At 38.2% G+C, this 25511-nt stretch overlaps 2 protein-coding genes across 3 annotated transcripts in view; both read right to left on the minus strand.

Moving 5' to 3' along the window:
• The window catches only part of LOC139153692 (sodium channel protein type 4 subunit alpha-like), an 86854-nt gene extending 61721 nt beyond the window's left edge, over positions 1-25133 (minus strand). Inside the window, exons 1-9 of one of the 2 annotated variants that reach the window (XM_070727966.1) lie at positions 24852-25133; positions 19967-20085; positions 15955-16044; positions 13631-13759; positions 11101-11192; positions 9846-10160; positions 8184-8247; positions 6998-7139; positions 5622-5834 (exon numbers count right to left, since the gene is read on the minus strand). In XM_070727966.1, coding sequence (XP_070584067.1) covers positions 5622-5834; positions 6998-7139; positions 8184-8247; positions 9846-10160; positions 11101-11192; positions 13631-13759; positions 15955-16044; positions 19967-20085; positions 24852-25118 — 1431 coding nt within the window. In that variant the 5' untranslated portion in view covers positions 25119-25133. The remainder of the gene's footprint in view (positions 1-5621; positions 5835-6997; positions 7140-8183; positions 8248-9845; positions 10161-11100; positions 11193-13630; positions 13760-15954; positions 16045-19966; positions 20086-24851) is intronic. The other variant, XM_070727965.1, reaches the window with a different exon arrangement.
• Positions 25132-25511, minus strand: part of ADAM11 (ADAM metallopeptidase domain 11) — a 149682-nt gene continuing 149302 nt past the window's right edge. Inside the window, exon 26 of the mRNA XM_070727971.1 lies at positions 25132-25176. Coding sequence (XP_070584072.1) covers positions 25155-25176 — 22 coding nt within the window. The 3' untranslated portion in view covers positions 25132-25154. The remainder of the gene's footprint in view (positions 25177-25511) is intronic.

Raw genomic sequence — 25511 nt, forward strand, 5'->3', positions numbered from 1 at the left:
TCCTCTCCCTCTCTCCCTCCCATCTCCCCCGCCCCGTGATATATAAATATAAATTTCTCACAGACTTCGTACTAAAATAATAAGAAATACCAAAAATTCCATGACAAAGTAAGAACACTTCCCCATTGGAATATCTGCAAGAAATTCGATTTTTTTTACAAGCAAGAACTGGTAGTACTAAAAATTGGTCAAAGTATCAGAAAATGAAGAAGCTAAAGTGCTCTGGGACTTTAGGATTCAGGCAAACAAGCACCTACCAGACAACAGCCAAGACTTAACAACTATCAACAAGAAAGACAAAATATTCTGAAAATGGGCACGGCAGTACTTGGAGAGAGCAGAATAGTGCTTAGATTTATATACTGCTCCATGCTGTTTTCTAGCCCTCTCCGAGCAATTTACAGAATCAGCATATTGTCCCCAACAATCTGGGGCCTCATTTTACCAACTTCAGAAGGATGGAAGGCTGAGTCAACCTCGAGCCCATCAGAATTGAATTCCAGACTATAGGCAAAATTAGCTTGCATTCTAATCACTGTGCCACCACGGCTCTTCAAATAACTGAAGAAAATAACAAAGTACAAAAACTTGTAAATAAAAGTAGAACGACTTGCAAAAAAAGAAAGCAAAGACAGTACCAATAGTGATGGGTACCTTTGGTACAGGTGGGTGTTGCCACTACCGCTGCTACTGTTGTGCTGCTCATGCAGCTTCAAGTCTCTGGCCTGCACTCCTGTTGTGAGTGTTCCTTGTCTACCTCAGGTCATGTCAGATTCTGAGGAGGATGAGCCAGGCCCCTCTGGGTACCCTGGGTCAGGGGGCTTGCCAGAGGAAGCAGAGAGCAAGAGTGAGGCAGAAAGGGACTTGAGTGAGCCAGAGGAACCACTAGAGGGGGCTGATGTGACATTGGGGGATTGGTCCCAGTCAGACAGTGAGGAAGACATGAGAGTGGAAAGCCATTGGATTGACCCTCACTATAGAAGATTGCTTTGAAGGCGAGAAGAGTTACAGAGTAAAAGGTATTAGATTACAGCCTTAGCTCTTTTAGGTGTGATGTCACTTCCAGGAAGTATAAAGGAATGGGATTGTGGGAAATGGGGCATGGAGACTCAACGTCGTTCTATGGAAGAGATGTGAAACTGGGGGTGTGCTTGAACAAAGTTTTAAAACCATGATTTCTGCTTCAAAAAAACAATCTTTGTTGGACGCTGTGCTAGGGAAAGTTTTTGGTGAGCTAAAGCATATGTTTTAAATAAATGAATGGGCTTTATCTCAGGAATGCAGATAAGACTGAGTTTCTGGTTCTCTTCCTGGACATAGATTACACCTAGCTCTAAAGAGAAAAATAACTGCTTCTGTGCTGTTTTAAACCCTGCGTTTCCTCATGTATGCCTGATTTCGAATAAAGAGTGGGATTTTATCATAAAATAAGTGATTTCTGAGTTGGGGTTCGCTCCAGAGGCCTGTGCCTAGAACATGTCGCATGCGCAGGAAGTAAAAATTTTACTACCACACTGTGGGCCTGGCTTATTTTGTGGGAGTGGCTTGATGATCATGTGACTGCTTAAAATACCTTCTAAGTCACAAATCCTATTCATGATAAACTAGGGTTTTATGTTCAACCATGCCACATATTGTTCACAATAAGAGGATACATGTCTGGAGCTTATAACAGTAGTTCTGTAACATCATTTATAGCATGCAGCAATTGGGCAGGGTAACTGAGTGGTAGAGCACATATTTCCCCTATAGACTATCTCAGATGAAAGTCTCAGAATGTTTCACTTTAAAGGCTCAGAGAGAAGATGTAAAGAACCTATCCTATTTTTCGGCATATAAGACGCACTGGGTATAAGACGCACCTTAGTTTTGGGGGAGGGAAATAGAGAAAAGAATCTGCTTACCAGATATTTATCTGGTTAGCATCCTTAGTCTGGTCAGCTTCAGCACATTATTTTATCCCCTGGTTAGGGCTTTAAAAAACCTTATTTGGGGAGAGTGACAATGAAAGAGCTTGCAAGCAGGTAAGAGCTGGGGACATCATTAGCACCTGGTTAGGGCTGGAAAGTGGAGCAAGTTAGAGCAATGAAAAAAACCCTGCAAGGACTTATTCTTCACAAAGAGTAACAATGAAAGAACCTGCAAGGTAAGAGCTGGGAAGATCTTTAGCACCTAGTTAGGGCTGGGGGGAAAAGCTACATTTAGAGTACAAGACACACTTGAATTTTCAGCCCCTTTTAGGGAGGAAAAAGGTGCATCTTATACTCCAAAATATGGTAATCAGTTTTTCTCCTACTTCCTGTGCTAGAATGCCATTAACAAAACAGAGCTACAAAGGTCTTTACAGTCAAAGACCTTTACAGTGCTTGAGGCGCCCTCGCACCTCTTTTCTCAGCTGCCATAGCAGAAAAATCCCTGGGTGTTTGCACCTAGGTTCCTTCACTATCTCCATGTTCGACTCCCAGGGGTCTCCAACCTTGGCAACTTTAAGACTTGTGGACTTCAAGTTGCTGATTTATTTTTCTTTTAACATTTAGCAACGACATGAAAAAAAGCCCAGGTGCAAATGCCCAGGGACCTTCCTGTTATGGCAGCCGAGAAAAGAGGCACAGGGGCATCTCAAGCACCAACTGCATGTGCCACCTCCTCCTTCCTCTGCCAAAGCAGAGGTCCAGCCACAGCGGCCCTGGAGAAGTGGGGGGGGGATGGCAGATGAGAATGGGCATTAGAAGCCATTTGGGAAACCGGCTGGAGGAGGTCCGCTGAACTGAAGGCGGCCGAGAGGAGGCGGGCTTGACTCCCTCTGAGTAGTTTTAATATAGCCTCTAGTCCGACCTAGCCCCAAATGGCTTCTAATGGCCTGCCCTTTCTCATCTTTTGTCCTCTTGCAAGATTTGCTTCCCACGCATGCGCAGAAGCAAAAACCCATTGGGTCCAAGCAACAGAAGCTGCATATGCAGCTCAACTTTCACTACTGGTGTGCCGTTCTCTACCATTCTGGGAGACTGTCTTGGGTACAATCCTAAGACCTCTGGAGCCCTTGAATACCACTCGCATTGGCAAAATCATCACCAATCAATTGCTAAAGCAGCTTTACTTGGAACATTTACATCCTATGACAGTATCTATAACACCATCAAACAAGGACATCTGTCTATACTAGGACTTGATGGGTGGATAAAAATACCAGATCCAGTCTAAATATCTGAGTGGCTGTGCAACCAACCATAAAAGACTCAAAATAATCAGCAAGCCAAATAATAATGTAAAGAAATAATTAAGAATTCCAGAATGACCAACTCTTCTTTTTAAAATTAATCTATCCACATTTCACCAAACAAATAGTTCAATAAATCTACATACACACACACACACACACACACACACACACACACACACACAATTGTTCAAGCCAACAGAGGTGATTAAATCACTTTTAAAAATTGAGTATTCAGCTAATAATTAGTTGGATTAGAATTTGGTTAGAAATACCAGTAAACCCTGTGGAATTCTTGGTATCCGCTGAGTTTGGTTCTTTGTCTGTGGACATTTTACTACCCAAGTAAGCAACATCATTAGCACAAGTGAGTGTGGGATTTGTTGACTGTTTATATGCAGCAACTTGGTCTGCTAATTTTAGTAGGATGAGCCCTCTCACGAATCATGAGGCTAAAGAGAAGTTCGTCAAACTCGTCTCTGATAGGATTCTGATAGAAATAAATTCCTGAAGTTGCCATTTGCAGGAATGGGATTATTTGATGGCAGAGCTGGGGGTTTAAAGAAGCTCTGATTTGTTGTTGAGGTTTTCTTTAAAAAAGTAATAACCATGTTAGATTTTTGTTGGAGGAAAGCAGATTGAGAAAGTGTTAAGTCCACCTCTTCCAGATCTACTATCTACATAATGTTGTGATTCCGTCTGAGGCCCCTCAGGGAACGGCTGATCCTCTGCCGGCTTCCTGCTCAGAGGGGGAGGATGAGGAACAGGAGGTTCAGGCAGACGGGGAGGAGGAATCTCAGGCTGAGGGAGAGGGTGGACAGCCAGTGTCCCCCGAGGGGGAGCTCTCCCCAGCAAGCAGCCTGGATTCCTTAGATGAAAATGCACAAGCAATCATCGATCTCCGGCAGAGAAGAGCAACACAACGAAGGGGACAATTAGCCAGGTACTTTCAGCACTAAAGAGGCAACAGCTGGGTTTGGGTGTGGTGCTCTCTGGAAAGGCTGAAAAGGCAGACCCACCCTTCCTGGCTTGTGGAGTATTATCTTTGGGAGTCCTGGGACCTGGCTGTGATCTTTGGCGTCTTGGAATTCTGGTTTGTGACTTTGAATACTGAAACCTTGGGGGGAAAAGGTGTGGGTCTTATTCTCTACAGTGGTGGGTGTGCCAGCAAGAAGTCTGCTGTATTGTCTGGCCATCAGGATTCTGCTGTGAAGTCTCATAGCCTGCCTGTTGGGAAGAACAGGTTTTTCTCTGTGTTTATTTTTCAAACTATAAAGTGCCTTTGTTTGTACCAGCGTGTCTGGCTGTTTTTTACAGTTGGTGTTGAAGTCTGGGGGCACCCAGACAGAACACATAATAAGGCATGTTAACTGCATTTCTGTAATTGCCACATCTAAAGTGGCCTATGTTGAAATAGCTTTTCAAAATGAAGCACTGTATTTTCCGGAGTATAAGACGCAGCCTAAACAAGGCTGATAATTTGGGTGCATCTTATACTCTGAATGTAGCCTTTTTCCCCCAGCCCTAAGCTGCTTACAATCTTCCCAACTCTTACCTTGCAGGCTCTGTCATTGTTTCTTTCTGCGGATAATGTTTTCCAAGTTCTAAATCTTTGCAGGATTTTTTTCATTGCTCTAACTTGCGCCAAATGTTTCTTTCCACCTCTAACCAAGTGCTAACCATGTTCCCAGCTCTTACCAGCTTGCAAGCTCTTTCATTGTTACTCTCTGCGAAGAAGAATGTTTTCCAAGCCCTCAGTCTTTGCAGGGTTTTTTCCATTGCTCTATTTGCTCCATTCCAGGTGCTAATGATTTTCCCAGTTCTTACTGGCTTGTAAGCTCTTTCATTGTTATTCTCTCCGAATAAAGTTTTTTTTAAGCCCTAACCAGGGGATAAAATAATGTGCTGGCTAAGGACACTAGCCAGAATCTGGTGAGCAGATTCTTTTCCCTATTTTCCTCCCCCAAAACTAAAGTGATTCTTATACTCCGGTGCATCTTATACTCTGAAAAATATGGTAGTTGCTGAAAACTGTGGGGAAAAAGAAAAGTCTATCACATCCTCTCCAACTACTAGAACTGCAGAGACTTAGCAATTCAGAAAGAAAAGAAAAAAGCTTCACTATGGTTTCATATAAATTGGAATTGTAACACTGCACTATTTTCAAGTCTCCAAAGCAGAGAATATTGTGAGGCCTAAGCTGATTCAGAGTTGGTGCAAGTGACCTCTCCCAGACATCCAAAATTTATTTATTTATTGGATTTGTATGCAGCCCCTCTCCGCAGACTCGAAGTGGCTCAAACTATCAAAGTTGCCTTAAATCTCCTGAGGAAGGAAAACTATATATGCTGAAACCTTCTAGAACCGGGTAAATTAAAATAAATAGACATTTTTAAAAACTGACCAGTTTTTGTTGCTCCTCCTGATGCTTTTTCAGCTGTTCCATCATCTGCTGGAACTCTTCTTCTTTTTCTTTTTCTTCCTGTAAGGTGGCTTCATTCTGCTCATCATAGGCCATTGCCACCACAGCCAGGATTAAATTGATGAGATAGAAGGATCCCAAGAATATGATCACAACAAAAAAAAGCATGTACGTTTTCCCAGCTGCTCGCAAGGTCTAGAAAAAAAAGAAGAATTTCATCCTCATTGGTACCTGGAAATCCAGAATTCTGTTCTCATATATATCCTTTCTAGATAGTCATAACTATGCACTTTTAAGATATTCAAAAGCCTCCATGCTAGACTTCACAGATTGCTTGGCATTTGAAATACAATTTTCAGGATCAAATTAAAAAAATGATGGATGGTGGTCATTATTTATTTACTTACTTACTTACTTACTTACTTACTTACTTACTTACTTACTTACTTACTTACTTACTTACTTACTTATTCATTCATTCACAACAAGAAACAGTACAAATCCAATACTTAAAACAAATTAAAACCCTTAATATAAAAACATACACCTCATACAGACCATACATAAAGCGGAAACAGCCCAGGGGAATCCATTTCCCCATGCCTGATGACAGAGGTGGGTTTTGAGGAGTTTGCAAAAGGCAAGGAGGGTGGGGGCAGTCCTAATCTCCGTGGGGAGTTGATTCCAGAGGGTCAGGACCATTACAGAGAAGGCTCTTCCCCTGGGTCCCGCCAGACAACATTGTTTCGCCAATGGGACCCGGAGAAGGCCAACTCTGTGGGACTTAACCGGTCACTGGGATTTGTGTGTCAGAAGGCGATCCCGGAGATATTCTGGTCCGATTGCAGAATATGGAAAAGAAGCAGAATACAACAGACTTCGAATTGACCTAACCAGATGCTTACATTTTTATCTGTCAGTGGAGCTCCTACCTCTTCATCTTTTCATAAAACAATCAAAGGAGAGAAATCTGAACTGGTGCTGAGTCCATGCAATCGGTTTCCCTTACCTGGTTTCCATTATTTTTCCTTTTAAGGAAAATTAAGAGGGACCTGCATACAAGACCATATGGGAGAAATTTTAACTGAAAAAATAGCAAGGGAGTAAGAAGTATTTCTACCCTTCCACCTGCATGCATCCCATATATCTTTAGAAAAGTTTGAAACTCAGAATATCTGGACCAATGTCTTCAATCTCTTCTCTAATTGGGGTTGATACTATCTGGTGAAAGAAAAGCAATCCCAGCACATGATCAAAAACTTTCATAAATACTGGCAAAAATACAGGAGGACAAATAAAGCCGGAAGAGGGGGGGAATTAAAGAAAATTCCTGTAACAGTAACAATATATAGACTTACCAATTGGAAGAGATTTTCCCAATAGTCCTGAGTCATGAGGCGAAAGAGTGAAAGGAAAGCCCAGCTGAAGGTGTCATAGCTTGTATAGCCATAATTTGGGTTTCGACCAGCTTTCATGCATTCAAATCCTTCTGGACATTGTCTACAGTGGAGTATACAAAAATTCCAATATAACATCATTTTATAAAAGAAGCATTTTCTTCCTAAATCTAAGGCATAATCTAGATAGTTACCATAACCATTCTTGTCTCAAATTATAGATTAGGCACATTATTACATATTTCTACCTTCTAATATTGTACAATGACCTGACAATTTTCATATTGTATGTAGCTTTTCCTAGCAATTAATTTCAAAACCCAATTGTTTGAAATCATTTTTACAATATGTTGTTGGTAGTTTTATGGATTTTTGGGAACTAGGAATTTCCTATATATATATTTTTCCAAGAGGAACATAAATTAGAGAGTTGCTAGGAATTACAGTGTTCCCTCGCTTTTCGCGTGGGATGCATTCTGAGACCGCCCTCGAAAGTCGAATTTCCGCAAAGTAGAGATGCGGAAGTAAATACATTAATTTTGACTATGAAAAGTATCACAAACCTTCCCTTAACACTTTAAACCCCTAAATTGCAATTTTCCATTCCCTTAGCAACCATTTAGATTATTACTCACCATGTTTATTTATTAAAGTTTATTAAAAAAAATATTTATTAAAGGCAGACGAAAGTTTGGCGATGACATATGACGTCATCGGGTGGGGAAAACTGTGGTATAGGGAAAAAACCTGTGAAGTATTTTTTAATTAATATTTTTGAAAAACCGTGGTATAGACTTTTCGCGAAGTTCGAACCCGCGAAAATCGAGGGAATGCTGTATAATCATTAGTACTAGATTTTATTCCACATTTTTATATAAAACTCAGGGAGGTGAACATTCCTAATGCTCCTGCCTTCTCTTTATCTCACAGAAACAATCCTATGAGGAAAGTTGGGCTGAGAGAAAATGATTGGCCCAAAGTTACTCATCAGGCTTTCATGCCTAAATGAGGCTTAGAACTCACATTTTCCTGATTTCTAGGCCAGCACCTTTTCACTGAACCAAACTGGATCTCAATTTTTTTCTCAGACATGAAACCCACTCCTCACTCCAAAAAAGATTCAACCATTAAGAGAGACCTCACTTACCCAGCATCAGAGCTGTTCCCACACAGCAAAGCATCAAGTGCACCCTCGAGGAAATAGAAATTGTCTTCACGAGCAAACAAAAAACAAAATAATATTTTAAAAAGCAGGAATGAGAATCGATTTTGATTTTTAACTTCATTTAAAAATGGCTAGAATAATACCCAAAAAATTATTAATTAGGAAGCGATCCAGACTTGTAAAGGGGAAGTAAAATAGCAATGCAGATGCTATGAGTAGAAATTAATCAAGTTGAACTATAGCCATGACACTGAAAAATGGGAGTATATATTTATTTTGGCCTTGAGGTTAAACATAAGTACCATACTGGATCCCAAATTGATTCCTTCCCTGTAGCTGCTTTTTACCAAAAGCAAAAAATAAACTTTCATTCAAAATTCTAACCAACCATCTCTTGGATCTCATATAACTGCATCTACAGTAAGATACTTAATGGGAATCTCTGATATGGAACCCATCGTTTTTCCTTCCCTCCATAATCATGAATGTTAAAACTTTGAGTAAATTATCTTTCTCTCCCTGTTTATCTGTTTCATCGGATTCTTTTAAAATGGGGTAATTGGCCACAGCAATGTAACTGCCTTGGAGAAGTATCAGAAATTGAGTGCAAAAGAATTGAATAAAATCAAAAATGAAAATCTAAAGTAATTTAGTGACTTCTTTCTTCAAAAACAAAGAAAAGGTTCATATACCATATTTTCCCCAAAATAAGACTCTGTCTTATATTTTTTGAACACTGAAATAAGTGCTTGGTCTTATTATCAGGGGATATCTTATTTTGGGAGAAATCGAAAATTGAGAATATATATGAGTATACCAATATACCAATATGCATCCGTCTCCTGGTCCTTGAAATCCATGACCAGCTGAACCAAACATGGTCCAGTCACAACTCAACTGACCTCTATAAATACATTATATTAACTACAACTATTCAAGATTGTCTCAGGATATATTAATTGAAATTGATCATACTACATGAACATCCTAATGTTAATTTTGTCATTTTGGTCAAATGTTATATTGAAGAACCTCAGAAAGAGTTATGATAAGTCACACCTATAAAATTTGTTTATAAATAAATAAATAACTTTTAACAACTTAATAACTCTAAATAGCCTGTGTTGCAATATTGTCCCTGTTTCACAAATATTGCAAATTTGTTCTGCATGGGAAATAATTTAATCTTTGTTGTCAGCTGCCAAATTTGCCCTTGTAAAACACTGAACCAAATTATATTAATATATTTTAGCATTAGCTAAATTATTAGCTAATTATTCTGATTTGATGTTTGTTACTTAGCTATGTTTCTCCTGATTACTACCCAGAGCGATTAAATAAATCTTCTTAAAATATGTACTCCTATTTGTATGCGTATTTTTATTATTATTATTTATTAATATTATTATTATTATTATTTATTAGATTTGTATGCTGCCCCTCTCCGCCCCTTCACACACACACACACACTCATACTCTCTCTCACGCACACACACACAACACATACACACACACAGTTTGCTTTTATTTTTCTCCCCCTTTTTTCTCACTGATTTAGTTTTTTATTTTCATGTTTGATAATTGAATTTATATCACTTTTTTATTCATTAAAATTGTACATTTCTTGATTGATAGTAGTCTTACCTTCATTGTGAATGTACTCATCCCAGTCAAAGGTACTATTCCCAGTGAGATTAAAATTGTCATTTAGAGTGCTGTTGTCAAATGGGTCCATCCATAAGGCATCCTGCAGGGAGTCACTGGTGAAAGATGGGCCTAAGGTATCCTGCAGGGTGTCGTTGGAAAAAGGTGGCCATCGAACACACTTATGTCGCAAGTTCCCCATGAACAGTTGCAGGCCAATAAGGGCAAAGACCGCCAAACAGAACACAGTGAGGATCATGACATCAGCAAGCTTTTTCACAGACTGGATCAAAGCTCCCACAATTGTTTTTAGACCTTTTGGTGGGAGGAATGAGAGAAGAGAGAGAACACAAATTTTCATGTGTTTAGGCCATAAAATGCATCTTCTTCCAATTTCTTTTTTTAAAAAAATTATGATTTATATTTGTTAGCAGGAATATTTCAATAAAAAAAATAGTTTGAAAAGAATTGAAAGGCTAGTTACATAAACTAGGTCAAGTCACTTTTGTTGTGCTTTAAATTCATTTAATTCTCATAATTCCATATGATGAATTTGCCTTCAGTACTATAATTATATTTTTTTTAGAAAAGCAACCAAAATTCTTTTTTTGTACTGTAGTATTAATTACAGATTTCCTGGTCTAATAAAGAGGTGTATCTGCCTCACTTTTATTATTATTATTATTATTATTATTATTATTATTATTTATTAGATTTGTATGCCGCCACTCTCCGTAGACTCGGGGTGGCTCACAACAATAACAAAGACAATGTAAGACCAAATCTAATAATTTAAAAAACACTAAAAACCCCATTATTAAAAGCAAACATACACACAAACATACCATGTATAAACTGTATAGGCCCGGGGGAGATGTCTCAGTTCCCCCAGGCCTGATGGCAGAGATGGGTCTCAAGAACTTTACGAAAGGCAAGGAGGGTGGGGCAGTTCTAATCTCTGGGGGGAGCTGGTTCCAGAGGGTCGGGGCCGCCACAGAGAAGGCTCTTCTCCTGGGTCCCGCCAAATGACATTGTTTAGTCGATGGGACCCGGAGAAGGCCAACTCTGTGGGACCTAACCGGTCGCTGTGATTCATGCGACAGAAGGCGGTCCCTGAAATATTCTGGTCCGATGCCATGAAGGGCTTTATAGGTCATAACCAACACTTTGAATTGTGACCAGCTTGGTTGATTTGTATAAAAAAGCAAAATCCCTAAAAACATTTTTAGCTTTGCCATCCATCCCCATGACGTACCTGGAATGACGGTGATAGTTTTTAGCGCTCGAAGAACACGGAATGTCCGTAGAGCAGAGACATTGCCCAAGTCTACGAATTCTGTGACATAACTGGAACAAAAAGGGCAGAAAGCTATTAATATAAACACAATTTGCAGAAGAAATGTCAGTATGTATAACATTTTTTAAAAATCAAGACAATCTTTTTTATTAATCATTTATTTTGAAGAAATCACATAGACCTGTATTAAGTACAAGTACTGCATTCAACAAATGTAAAACAATTCAAGGCTTCATTCTTGCTTATTACAATTATAGACTAAGTGTAGGTAAACATGTGAATATCTCTTTAAACATTTATTTACTCTTTATTGATATTTACAACTGTATAGTTTGGTAATTTAACATTATATAATTGTATAATTAGGCAAAACCCAGCCTATCTGGATTTTTATTGCAGGAAAGTTTTTGAAATATTTTATATATTTTTGCAGTTTTACATATACTAGATTGACATTTTATTCAAATTTAAATCACATATGAGCTTTTTATGTAGGATGTCCATTTTATAATTGCCTATGGAAAATGGGGGTTTGATTTTATACATTCTTCGGGCATTTATTTTAGGTTTAATCACTGGTGGAAATAAAGAATTTGAGAATTCACCTAGTCTTTAGGTTCAAATTGAAAACTATTATTTGCTCAATCTCACACTACTATTTGGCTCAGCTGAAATCCTGTTGGGATCTTTGATTGATTGATTGATTGATTGATTGATTGATTGATTGATTTTGTCCAATATACAATGAGGGCTTTAGTGGGTGTACACATAGTAAAATACATGATGAAGGTTATAGAGGAGATACTCATAGTAAAATATATCTAAGAAAGAATAGAAGAGAAGTTATAGGAATAGTACATATCAATGAAAGAATAGAAGAAGAGATATAGGAATAGAAGAAAGGTATAGGAGATATAGGAGAGCAATAGGACTGGGGACGGAAATCACTCTAGTGTACTTGTACTTGCCCCTTACTGACCTCTTAGGAATCTGGATAGGTCAGCCTTGGATAATCCAAGGGTAAAGCGTTGGGGGTTTAGGGTTTAGGGCCAATACCTTATAGCTATCTATCTAACAGTCAGCATTAACATGCCGTCTATACATCCTTGTGTGAGCAGAAAACTATGTTCCATTCACTTAATGCTAGCTAGCTAGCTGGCTAGGTGGGTAGGTATGGAAATTTATAGAGAAAATATAATGTTTATAATAATGTAATATATTCAAAAAAACAACTCAGAGAGCACCAAGAGAGCCTCGTTTCAACCCTGACTACATTTTTTTTTAATTGATACAAGATTGCATGTATATTTTTTTCTTTTTGTACATTAGAAAGAAATAATAATAATTTTGGTGGGGTTTTTTTTTACATCAATAGCACTGTTATGTTGACAATCCTAGGCAGTAAATTAAAGGGAAGCTGAAGAAGTGCTGGACGGCATGAAAGCGGAAAGGAGACAATGCCACCTGCTTCCATCTATGGTTATATCTATTTAGTTCCATCCATCCATCCATCTTAAATTAAATAAATTGCTATAAAGCACTTTTATGCATGCTCTGCCAGGCCCACCTTATTACGAACATCACCCTAATCAGTGGCTATGATTTATTATTATTATTATTGTTGTTGTTATTGTTATTGTTGTTGTTTGTTGTTGTTGTTGTTGTTGTTATTATTATTATTACTATTTATTAGATTTGTATGCCGCCCCTCTTCCTGCTAACAAAGACTTCGGAGAGGGGCGGCATACAAATTTAATAAATTTGTATTTTATTATTATTATTATTATAATAAATAATAATAAATATTATTATTATTATTATTATTATTATTATTATTATTATTATTATTATTATTATTAAGTTATAATAAAATATATTCTGAGCTAATTTAGCTAGAAACCAGCCAGGTCACTTAGGAAGCAACCTTCATCATTTTTTATCTGTTTGGGTTGTATAGATATAATTTTCTTAACTGGTTTTGTTAATTTAATATATATTTATTACTCACTGAGTTCTCCTTCACCTTAATAAGCTCTCAAAAATTCAATTTTTAATTAAAAACTCTAAGGGAACAAACAAGTTACAAATTTACCATAGCAAAACAATATGAAATGGCACGAGCTAAATAAACTATCCTAGCCAGTCATATAGAGCAGTGTTTCCCAACCTTGGCAACCTGAAGATATCTGGACTTCAACTCTCAGAATTCGCTGGCTGGGGAATTCTGGGAGTTGAAGTCCAAATATCTTCAAGTTGCCAAGGTTGGGAAACACTGATCTAGAGAGCAACATCTGTTTAATTATGCTTGGACTCATAAAACAGGATATACTTCCTTGAAAAAACACACTTGCAGGAGATGAGGTTAAACAGTTGTGATTTAATGGATTGCTATATCCATACAATATCACAGGAATCATTTTTTCCATGCTGACCCCTAGTCAACCTCCCATGGCTGATTTTCATAAAACACTTGCAGAATGCAACATACGCCATGACGATGACACTGAAATCCAGCCAATTCCAAGGATCTCGCAGGAATGTAAAGCTGTCAATACAGAATCCCCGAGCAAGTACTTTGATTGAAGCCTCAAAAGTATAAATGCCAGTAAAGGTATATCTGTGAACAAGCAAGGGTTTATTTATTTTTTGACATAACAAAACTCCAGTTTTTATAATCTATTTTTAGTAAAAGCAATGAAAATAAGATACAATTACAAATAATTTAGAGCAGAAGAAAGTTGGTAGGTATTTATTTCTTGGATGTAATTCCACTTAACAGTTAAAATTTCACTTTGGAAAGCCCTTCTAATTCGCAGCTATTCAGCTATCAAACATAATGAAGTTCTATTAAAAAATAGACAAAGTATGACTTTCCACTCTACCTTTTCTTGAAGTTATAGAGACAGCTGAAATTTAGGAGGTTTTTTCCAAACTTGCTTAAATTAATATGATCAACAAAATAGGCTTTCTGCACACATTTCTTTGATTAACTATCCACCCTTAAAAAGGCCTACAAAGAACCAAAAATGTTTATCCTACCTCCTCTGCTGATGTCATCATATCTTTCCCAAAGTGCATCAGAAACCAGTTGCACAAAATCTGAGTTGCTGATGCTATGTGTGTACACTCTCTTTTGCAACACTAGGCAGTTCAAAATATACATATATTAGATTTGTATGCCGCCCCTCTCCGTAGACTCGGGGCGGCTAACAACAATAATGAAACAACATATAACAAATCTAATATTTAAAATAATTAAAAGATCCTTATTTAAAAAACCGAACATACACACAAACATACCATGCATAAATTGTATAGGCCTGGGGGAAGGGAATATCTCAATTTCCCCATGCCTGACGACAGAGGTGGGTTTTAAGAAGCTTACGAAAGGCGAGGAGGATGGGGGCAATTCTGATGTCTGGGGGAAGTTGGTTCTAGAGGGTCAGGGCCGGCACAGAGAAGGCTCTTCCCCTGGGTCCCGCCAAGCAACATTGTTTAGTCAACTCTGTGGGACCTAACTGGTCGCTGGGATTCGTGCGGCAGAAGACGGTCCCGGAGATATTCTGGTCCGATGCCATGAAGGGCTTTATAGGTCATTACCAACACTTTGAATTGTGGCCGGAAACTGATTGGCCAACAATGCACACTTTGGAGTGTTGGTGTAACATGGGCATACTTAGGGAAGCCCATGATTGCTCTTGCAGCTGCATTCTGCACGATCTGGAGTTTCCGAACACTTTTCAGAGGTAGCCCCATGTAAAGAGCGTATATAGTATTCCCTCGATTTTCGCAGGTTCGAACTTCGCGAATGGCCTATACCACGGTTTTTCAAAAAATATTAATTAAAAAATACTTCATGGGTTTTTTTTTCTATACCATGGTTTTTCCCGCCTGATGACATCATACGTCATCGCCAAACTTTTGTTTGCCATTGCTGATTGGCCTTGACCATTGTCACCCACCAGGGGGTTTCTGTTGCTTCTGCCTCCAGTTTGGCGTAGGTGTGGCCCCTGGCCTTTTAAAAAAATTTAATGGAGCGCCATGCTCTCTTGCCTGCCTGGTGTCGTCCCCTATTTTGACAACATCCTGATTTTGGCCACCTCTAACAGAGAATTATTAGTTCATCTCAAATATGTACCCTTGCGGTTTTGCCAAGCAGGCCTCAAACTAAAGAAGAACAAGTGCCAGATAGAGGTACCCTGGGTCAAATTCCTGGGATACCTGGTGGACTCATGTGGCATCCGCCCAACACCAGATAAGATTTCAGACATTAAGAACATACCTCTTCCCACCACCAAGGCAGAACTGCAAGCCTTCCTGGGCTTGCTCAACTTTTACAATTCCTTCTTGCCTCATAAGGCATTCCTGGCTGAACCTTTACATAGGTTGTTAGATTTACAAGGATCTTGACAGTGTGGGGACAGGCCCAGGCCTCTTTTGAGGAGGCCTCTTAAAATCTGATGCCATGCTGGTGCAATATCACCAGCAAACCCCCGTGACACTGGTCGCAGACGCATCTCCTTAAGGTATTGGAGCAGTCCTTAGTCACCAGCTGGCCAATGGATCTGAGGCATCCATTGCCTATTTCTCTCACACACTTTCTTCCACAGAGCACAACTACAGCCAGATGGACAAGGAGACTCCAAATGTGGGCAAATGTTGGTAAAAGTTAAAGTGATTAGGATTCATATGAAATGGGTCTCACTTTCGCTTGTAAATTCTTGTCCTTCTGGATTAATTTTCTTCATCGTCCATTCTAAGCACTAGGAACCAGGCTTAAAACCATTAAAGAAGGAAAAAAAGAATACTTACTCCACATCTTTGGCCCATGTTGGAGGGTCACTCAGAGTCATGAAGACACAGTTGGCTAAGATGGTTATCATGATAAACATACTGAACAATTTGAAATAAAGTCAAGGAAATGTCTCACATCTCTACTGAAAATACCCCTTTCCCACAAAATACTTATTTCTTAAGAACTATATTCTTTGTGGTATTTTAGCCAGAGTCCATACAGTCACAGTTCAATGCTTTAAATTAAAACTATAAACAAAGCTTTGGGCTTGTACTTGTTTTTTAAAGATGTACTTTTTTGATAGAAAACCCCTTTTTCAAATGAAAGAAAATTTGCTCAAAGCTATATTCAATGAAAAGTATCTTGAGCATGCTATTTGAATTCCCCCTCTTGCTTTCTCTGGTAGCTGCACATAGCAGAATCCCAGAATATAACTGTCCTTTGTAGTGTTATAGAGGATTATAGGGACAGCTGTTGAGTATTTTGCTTTCGTTTTGTTTTGTCAAGCCTGTATATGATTACAGGTAAAGTATAAACTTCATTCATTCATTCATTCATTCATTCATTCATTCATTCATTCATTCAATTTTAATGCCGCCCACCTTTCTAGGGACTCTAGGTGGCTCACAACCAAAGATATAAAACATCCAAATAATACTAAAACCTCTAAAAACAATTTAAATGCAACAGTTAAACCCATGCATAACATTTATGGCCGGATCTCAATGGTTGCCACCATCAGATCAATGGCCCCAGGCCTGATAGAAAAGCCATATTTTTATCACTTTCTGGAAGGCTAGTAGGGTGGAGATAGTCTGGATATCAAATGGTAACTGGTTCCAGAGAGTTGGAGTAGCCACAGAGAAGGACCTTCCCCGTGGACACGCCAGCCAACACTGTTAAGCTGACGGGACCCGGAGAAGACCAATTCTGTGGGCACTTACTGGTCACTGGGAGCTATGTGGTAGAAAGCGGTCTCGAAGATAGTCTGGCCCCAAGCCATGTAGGGCTTTAAAGGTAATGAGCAAGACCTTGAATTGCCTCTGGAGACCAATCGGTAGCCAGGGCAGTCCGCGGAGGATTGTAATGTGGGTGTAGCTAGGTGTACCCACAACACCTTGCGCGGCTGCATTCTGGACCAACTGTAGTCTCTGAATCCTCATATTTATGAACCATTAATATGAATATATAGTAAGTACAAACATGGTTTTGAGTATTTTTTTGAATACATGGACTTTAGGACAGGGATGGTAGGTATACTCCTTACAAACCTCTTAGGAATGGGGTGATGTCAATGGTAGACAGATTAAGGTTAAAGATTGACTCAGCCTTCCATCCTTCCGAGGTTGGTAAAATGAGGGCCCAGATTGTGGGAGCAATATGCTGGTTCTGTTAAAAAGGGCTATTGCTAACATGTTGTAAGCCACCCTGAGTCTAAGGGGAAGGGCAGCATAAATAAATGAATGAATGAATGAATGAATGAATGAATGAATGAATGAATGAATGAGCAAGCAAGCAAGCAAGCGAGCGAATGAATGAATGAATGAGTAAGTAAGTAAGTAAGCAAGTAAATAAATAAATAAATAAATAAATAAATAAATTTAGGGAGTTGGGGAAGAAACCTTAAAATATAATTACCTTGAAAAACGTGAGCCAACAAGAATGGTGAAAAGTGATGTAGGAATATGAGATGGAAATGATAATGAATTAAAGTAAAGGAAATAACCTAACCAATTTATTGTGTTTTAGATATTGGAATTTATGACCATTATACCACTTCTACACACCATAGCTGGTATTCAATGTTAGATAAAGAAAGGATATGATAAAGTTAATATTAAAAGAAATCCTTGTCATCTGTAGGCCTAAAATGTATTGGCAGCCTGCTCTACAGTATACAAAGGTAGGTGTAGGAGGGAGGGTCAGGCTGGGAGCTCATATAGATATATACGCAGAAACAATCCTGGAACCAGGGATGGGGAACTATGGCCCTTTTATGACTTGTAGACTTAAACTCTCAGAATTCCTGAGCCAGACTTGATGGTTGGAGTCGAAATCCACAAATTATAAAAGTGTGGTAATCAGTGGGATACTTCTGACTTAAACAAATGAGGAAATTTATTCTAATCACTGAGATACCTATACAGTATAGTAGCATGAGCTAAATACACAAGTGAAATGTATGTATGAAATGTAGTAGGTGTATTAAATGTATGGGGAGAAAGTGCATGTGTGCATGTGTGTTCATACTTGGTAATTCTCAATTCTTTCTTACTTTGGCTTGTGCTATACTTTGGCTTTTTAAAAACATTTTTTGATCATGTCAGTGGCTGATAATGTAATACCTGTGAGCATAGTTCCCTCTAATCTGAGCAGTGAGCAATCACTCACTTAAAAATCATCAGCAACTCAGAGTTTTCCAAACCTGCCCAGAAGCCGAGAGGGAAAGAGTGAGAGGGAAGGAGAGAGAGAGAAAGAGAGAAAGAGAGAGAAACAGATAGAAAAAAGAGAGGAAGGAAAAGAGAAAGAAAAAGAATGGGAGTAAGGAAGAGAGAAAGAAAATCAAAATCTAGTTTGAAACTAGCTCAACTATTTAAGTGGCATTTTGATATTGATAAAGTTGCCCTATTATGAGCTCACTGTTATAGACACACAGTACAGTACTGTATTTTATTTTGAAATTCTCTGAGGCAAAACAGGGTGGGTTTTTTGTTTGTTTGTTTGTTTGTTTGTTTGTTTATTTATTTATTATTTCTGTGCCGCCCAGTCCCGAAGGGATTGCCGCTCAGACACTATACTTTTCCGCCCACCCCCCAAAAAAATTAGAGGGAACACTGCCTGTGAGTTCTCCTGACAACTAAACAAACCTTTTAAGCCCTTAAATCAGATTTACTAATATTTAAATCTCCTTAAAAAGGTCAGACTCTTATCTCTTGGTCTCTTCACCTGTTCACAAATTGCTCCAATATATTCTCCAAGGTTTTCCTTCTTGTCCAGGACTGAATCATTGGGCTTGCAAGCCATGCTTCAGCTGTTTACCAGGTGATATCTTATTCAGCAGCATGTTTTGCAACATCTGCTATGCCATCACTACCACACCCATATACACACTTTCCTCTGTTTTTCCTTTTTATATATCGGTCATATACGAGGGTCACCCAGAAAGTAATGCATCACATTTTTTTTCTCAGTCTACCATAATGGTATAAATGTGAAATTTTAGATGTATGTTATTTGAATTGTCAGGAGTGCGTGTGTAAATTTTGTGTTTCTTCAGACAGATTGCATAGCTGCAGCAGTGTTTTCAAATGGCGATTGTAAATGATGTACGTTACAAACAGTGTGTCGTCATTGAATTTCTCACTGAGGAGAAAGAAACTATTGGGAACATTCACAAACGTTTGTGTATAGTTAATGGAGAATCTGCAGTCAACAGAAGTATGGTTATCAGTGGGCACAGAGGGTGAGGCCATTAGAAGATGAGAACATAAGAACAGAGGATGAAGTCATTAGAATAAAGGGTGCTACCCACAGGGCATACACGTCCTTGTGTCTCGCTGTAGAAAGGCCAGAGAATGGGATGGGGATTACGTGGAAAAATAGGGAATGTAGAAGAAACATCATTCTTTCTTGTGTGCAAGTTTAATTGAGTTCAATAAATAATTGTTGAAGAAAAAAATTGTGGTGCTTTACTTTCTCGGTGACCCTCGTATATGTCACTGTATGGGTAGCTTAAAGCATTTTCCCCTTTTTGCCTACATGTGATCTTCTATTGAATCATCTGCTTTCCCTAAAAACCCATAACCTTGGCAACTGCTGTCTTTCAATTAGGTACTTGAATCTGCCATAGCAGAGAACATATATCAAAACAGGTGTTGATGAACTACAACTTCCAACAAATCTAGCCAGGTTTGTCAATAGTAAAGGTTGGCCACGGATATCCATATTTTATGGACAAGAAGCCCCCAAAACATCCACCCAATGTGGAACCACTCCATTTCCAGCTCAAGCATTCTTTCTGAGGGATATGAATGTATAAGCACTTTGATAGCACAATTCCGGATAAGGTGGAATGGATCCAACATGTAGAGAGCCGAAGTGGTGCTGAACCGGAAAATGGTTTTTCCTTTATTGAGGATGATATATGTCTGAAGAAAAAAAGGGGGGGAAATCAATCAAATGACAAAATGACATTATCTCTACTATTAAAGTCACTGCAGATTTTTTAAAAAAAATAATGATTCAATTCAGAAGAATAATCTAATTATTGCTAATAAACTAATTATTGCTCTTAATTGTATAATAGCAAATCATCTGTAATTGGCAAAAAAACCACCAAGTTTGATTTAGAGGGCTGAGAGGTTTCTTGTTGATTATGCAGATGGTCAGCTAATTTTCTTGTTAAATGATGTCACAAAATATTGACATTGACTCTAGCACAACATTACTTTCAATAATCTTTTCCACTCAGTCAAATTTTCTAAGTGATTACCAAGCCTATGACAACACTGGATTTTATACATTCAAAAAAATTTAAATTAGAACTGTATATATTTTAGGCTGTTACTATTCTTAATCACATCGAATTAATTAGATCAAGATGTTTCAATTTTCTCAAAAATCTCCTCCATAATAAAAGAACCTTAAGGAGAAAGAAAAGGAGCAAATATTTCCAATTATCTCCAACACGGTATTTAAATTACTATTTAAAAAAAGATTGCTAAAATATATATAAAGGGGGCAAAAAAAAGGGAGAACCCACCATATAGTATATCCCAAATATCACCAAATTAATAAACCAAATTAGAAAGGAACCTAATTAAAAAATAGTTCCCTTTCATGAATAGAAATACAAAATAGTAATAAAGATTAAAGAAAATTAGAAAATAACAGGGAGAGAATGAGGGAAAAAATATAGGGAAGGAGATAAGAAAAGGGGAGGATAAAAACAGAAACTAATTACTCCATACATTCATACATTCAGCATATCCTGTTCTGGTTATACAACATTCAATCCATAACACTTTCAACCCAATAGCATCATCCTATCCTATTCAACAAAGAGGGGGGGAAAGGTCACTGTATGGCCAGTGTAATCATCTTCCCTATACTAATTATAACACTTTCAATCCATCATCGTGTCCTGTTTTAAAATGGAAAAAAAATTCACTGTATAGCCTTTGTTTAACTTTTTTTATCATATGAGGAATTGGAATAATTATTTTTTGGTCCAGATGTTAAATCATCAGGAGGTGGCATTGGTTTAATCTGTGTACAGTATACCGAAATTGTAAAAATGTTATATTGTAAATTAATTTGAAATTAATGGTATCGTTTTTTCTGTACACATGATTGGAGAAGAAAAATAAAAAAAATTTCACCACCTCCCCAAAAAATTAAAATTTTGATGATTGTTTTGCGACAAAATGACTTTAAAAAGCTGCAGTGGAAATTTCTGAAACTATGTATATTACAAATGGAATACTCTCATTATCTATACAAATTCCTTTTATATGCTGATGACTTCTTATTCTTATTATGTATATTGTATATAAACATTTATTAATAGAGTTCAACATTTCAGTAATGTCCTGGATTGAGGTTTAACACTACTAAATGTGTTCACTAGATTGTAGATGGTGGAAAGTCTAAGAAATAATAGTTAGATGTGGCATGATTTTACCTAATAAGCAGCCATGAATAATTAGCAGTAACATTAGCAGAATATTGGATAGTAAAATACAGAAAAATATTGCTGATATGATCAAAGCATGCCACCAATAAATGCCACAATTTTTAATAATTGTAAATGGTATGTTTGGATTCTTTTAAATAGCTGAAATAGTATAGTCTGGAGGACAGAAGGAAAAGGGGGAACATGATCGAAACATTTAAATATGTTAAAGGGTTAAATAAGGTCCAGGAGGGAAATATTTTTAATAGGAAAGTGAACACAAGAACAAGGGGACACAATCTGAAGTTAGTTGGGGGAAAGATCAAAAGCAACCTGAGAAAATATTATTTTACTGAAAGAGTAGTAGATCCTTGGAACAAACTTCCAGCAGACGTGGTTGGTAAATCCACAGTAACTGAATTTAAACCTGCCTGGGATAAACATATATCCATTGTAAGATAAAATACAGGAAATAGTATAAGGGCAGACTAGATGGACCATGAGGTCTTTTTCTGCCTTTTATGTTTCTATGTTTCTAACTCGAAGATACTTTTTTCATTTGTAGAGATAAATATATCACTTTTTTAAAAAAATCTCAATAAAAGTATATATAAACAGCTAAAATTTCATTGAAATTGAAGGAGGAAAGTAGAATTGTAGAGCTGAATGGTGGAGCTGAAAAGAACCACAAGGAGCACTTTGTCTAACCTTCTGTTAGACTTATTCTCAAGAAGAGGTTTTCTTGCTTCTCCAGTGAGAGAAAATCTACAAGTATTATAGCTAGACTGTTCCCCTATTTTATCTGCAGCGTGTTCTTATATTTAAATGAAATCTAAGTGTTGCAACTTGTACCTATTGTTTCTGGTCTTGGTTATTGTGGCAATAGAAAATTGCTCCTAACTTTTTTTCCTATAGCAATTTTTGATGTCCTTTCCTTCCTTCCTTCCTTCCTTCCTTCCTTTGATATCATGCCTCCCTTCAATTTTTTAAATCTCAAAATAAATATCTTTTTACTTATTTTATACTATCTGTCAGCATTCCGAATAGCATCCGAGAATTAAATCAGAGTCCAAGGCGTAGCCTTCCTCAAAGTCCAATTTATTAACAGAGCCATGTTAGCACAACTGGAGAAACCTGAATCTAAAGTCCATTGGGTTCCTCCACCCAGTTTAAAGTTTATCCCCTGTTCCACACCCACAGGTTCATCACATGATCCACTCTGGTTCTGCCAATGTCTGCTCCTCTCATGGACTTCCGGGCAAGTGCTAAACAAAAGATGAGTATCTAGAAGGAATTTGTTATGGCTAGTACTCTTCCCCCTCATACAAGAGCCCCTCCTAAATTCCCACAGTACTAATGCGTTCTACATCCTAGCATGCGGCAGGCCAACATCTCCAACTCCAACGGTGACTTCAGCTGACACTATCCTCAAGTCCCTATATCAATTACCTATATCTATTACCCTCCTCTGAACTTGATTAACTATCAATATCCTTCTGGGAATGTGATTCTTAGAATCACATGCAATGGTCCCACTGTGGTTTCACCAATACATAGTACAAGAAATAAGGACTTCGTGTCCCTTTAATATTTTTTTTTTAAATGCAGTTCAGAGGGGTATCAGGTCCACAAGCTGCTCTATGTTTAGCTTTTCCCCAATGTTCACATCCAAGTCCTTATGTAATATGGTGCTTTTCCAATGTATACTGTATGTGCCTTGTTCAACAGGGAAATGTGGGGATCCCCAAACAGAGGGTTTCTTTCTTTCTCCCTTGAAGGCCCCCCCTGCACCCTGTTTTGGGCCTCCTTACAGCCCTCTAAGAGTCAAAAGGGGTGGAGAGCATAGTTCCCTCTAAGCTGAGCAGTGAGCAATGGCTCACTTAAAAATCATCATCAACTCAGAGTTTTTCAAACCTGCCCAGATGCCGAGAGGGAAAGAGTGAGAGGGAAAGAGTGCCGCCCAGTCCCGAAGGGACTGCCGCTCAGACACTATACTTTTCTGCCCACCCCCCAAAAAAATTAGAGGGAACACTGGTGGAGAGTGTCGTGAAAGGGGCTCACTGAGAGAATCAGCCCGCTAGAGCTGAAGTGAGGTTTCCACAGAGGTCGATGGAATTGAGCTACAAGCAGACCTTCATAACGAAGTTAACTTTATTAGAAAAGTAAAAAAATGATTATAATGCCTGGAGAGGCAGAAAGCATGTCTTCACATCTTAAAGACTAAGAAAATAAGATGTCTGCTAGCTTCTCTTCCTGTGCAAGAAAGGAAGTGAGCAAAGCAGTGTTACATCATAGAAAGGGAGGAGCTACATTAACAAACAGAGTTAGCCATTTAACTGCAGGATGTTTCTTAATGTCTTTGGAGGCTGTCAACCCACAGCGTGACAGAGGGGACCCTAGAAGCAGGGGTGGGTTTTAACTTACCTCCCTGCCAGTTCGCTTCCTCCCATGCCACATGGCAAAAAAACCAAAGCTGAAAAAAAGATGACAACCACATCCACAGTGCCAGAACTAGGCTTCTGCGCATGCTCAGAAGGAGAAAAAAATAATCAAAGTTTTTTTAAAAAAGATGGCGACACCCATGAACCGGCACTGACTGATCTAGTTCGGGTATGTCATTGTGACATCACGAGCAGGTTACTACCAGTTCAAGCGAACTGGTCTGGTAGGAACCCAACCCCGAATAGAATTAATTTCTTACTTCATTTTCTATACTTTAATACTGTTCATGTTTCCAGTCTGATCTATTTGGGAGGCTGACAGGGGAAAACTTTCATAATACCACTTCACATTATTGTTATTGTTGTTGTTGTTGTTGTTGTTGTTGTTGTTATTATTATGTAATTTTTATTAATTTGTTTTAAAAAGCATAATCAAGAAAATATATACATTGACATATTTGCAATATTTGCAATACACAAAAAAGAAAATAGAAAAACATGCATACACTTCTAAACCAACAAAAAACACCTGGACAATTACAAAATTACAAAATTTGTAATATTAGTAGTAGTAGTAGTAGTAGTAGTAGTAGTAGTAGTAGTAGAGTAGTAGTAATATTGATCATTACAATCAGCCAGATGTTCAGATTGGGTTTGGCATTTTTGTCTTCCTATCAAGTCCTTACCAAGGACATGCTATTACAGATATTGTCACAGAATAGAAGCTGCTTTGAGGAAAGCCACTTCCTGCAATTATTATTATTGAATTCTATCTTTCCCTTTAATATTTCCTACTTACTTTCTTATCACTGTAAAATCTATCCAACTCTTCCAGAGGAACTCCAATGAGTTCTGGAGGAGGGTCTCCATAAATGAGTGGGAGGCTTTTTCCTTGTTCCAAGTCACTACGAGGCTTTGGTTCGTTTTCTTCATCAAGAACCTCTTCATGTTGGTTCTTCAATTTCTCAGCTTCCCGCTCTGCAATCCGTTTCTCTATAGCCTTAAGGGACTCACGGGTAAAATGGCGTATGGAGTCCGGACCTGGGATGGGGGGAGCAGCTGCCATCTTTGCATTCTGCTCCTGGATCAATTTTATGCCGAGTCACAAAACAATGGAGGGAAGACTAATGAGAAAAAGAGAGAGAGAAAAATTAATTTTGGACTGGACATAATTACATACCATTAGCAAATTTACTTATGTGATACTGTTGCATACTAATAAGGGAGTGAAGCCTTGGTATGAAAAGTTATCCCAGGTCTGCCATTCCAGTGGGAAAAGTAATTGAATTTCATTGGTTGAGATGTCTGACAGATCCCTGTAAAAGGCAAGCTGCCATACAGGCAAGTTGCTGGGTTGTACTGATCTACTGAATAAATAGCCTTTGTTAGCTGAATGAATCAGTATCCTGCCTCTTCTATCACCCTATCTAACACTGGCGAGGAGGATGGGATCACAAGA

The sequence above is a fragment of the Erythrolamprus reginae genome, chromosome Z (assembly GCF_031021105.1).
Source record: "Erythrolamprus reginae isolate rEryReg1 chromosome Z, rEryReg1.hap1, whole genome shotgun sequence".
NCBI lineage: Eukaryota > Metazoa > Chordata > Lepidosauria > Squamata > Dipsadidae > Erythrolamprus > Erythrolamprus reginae.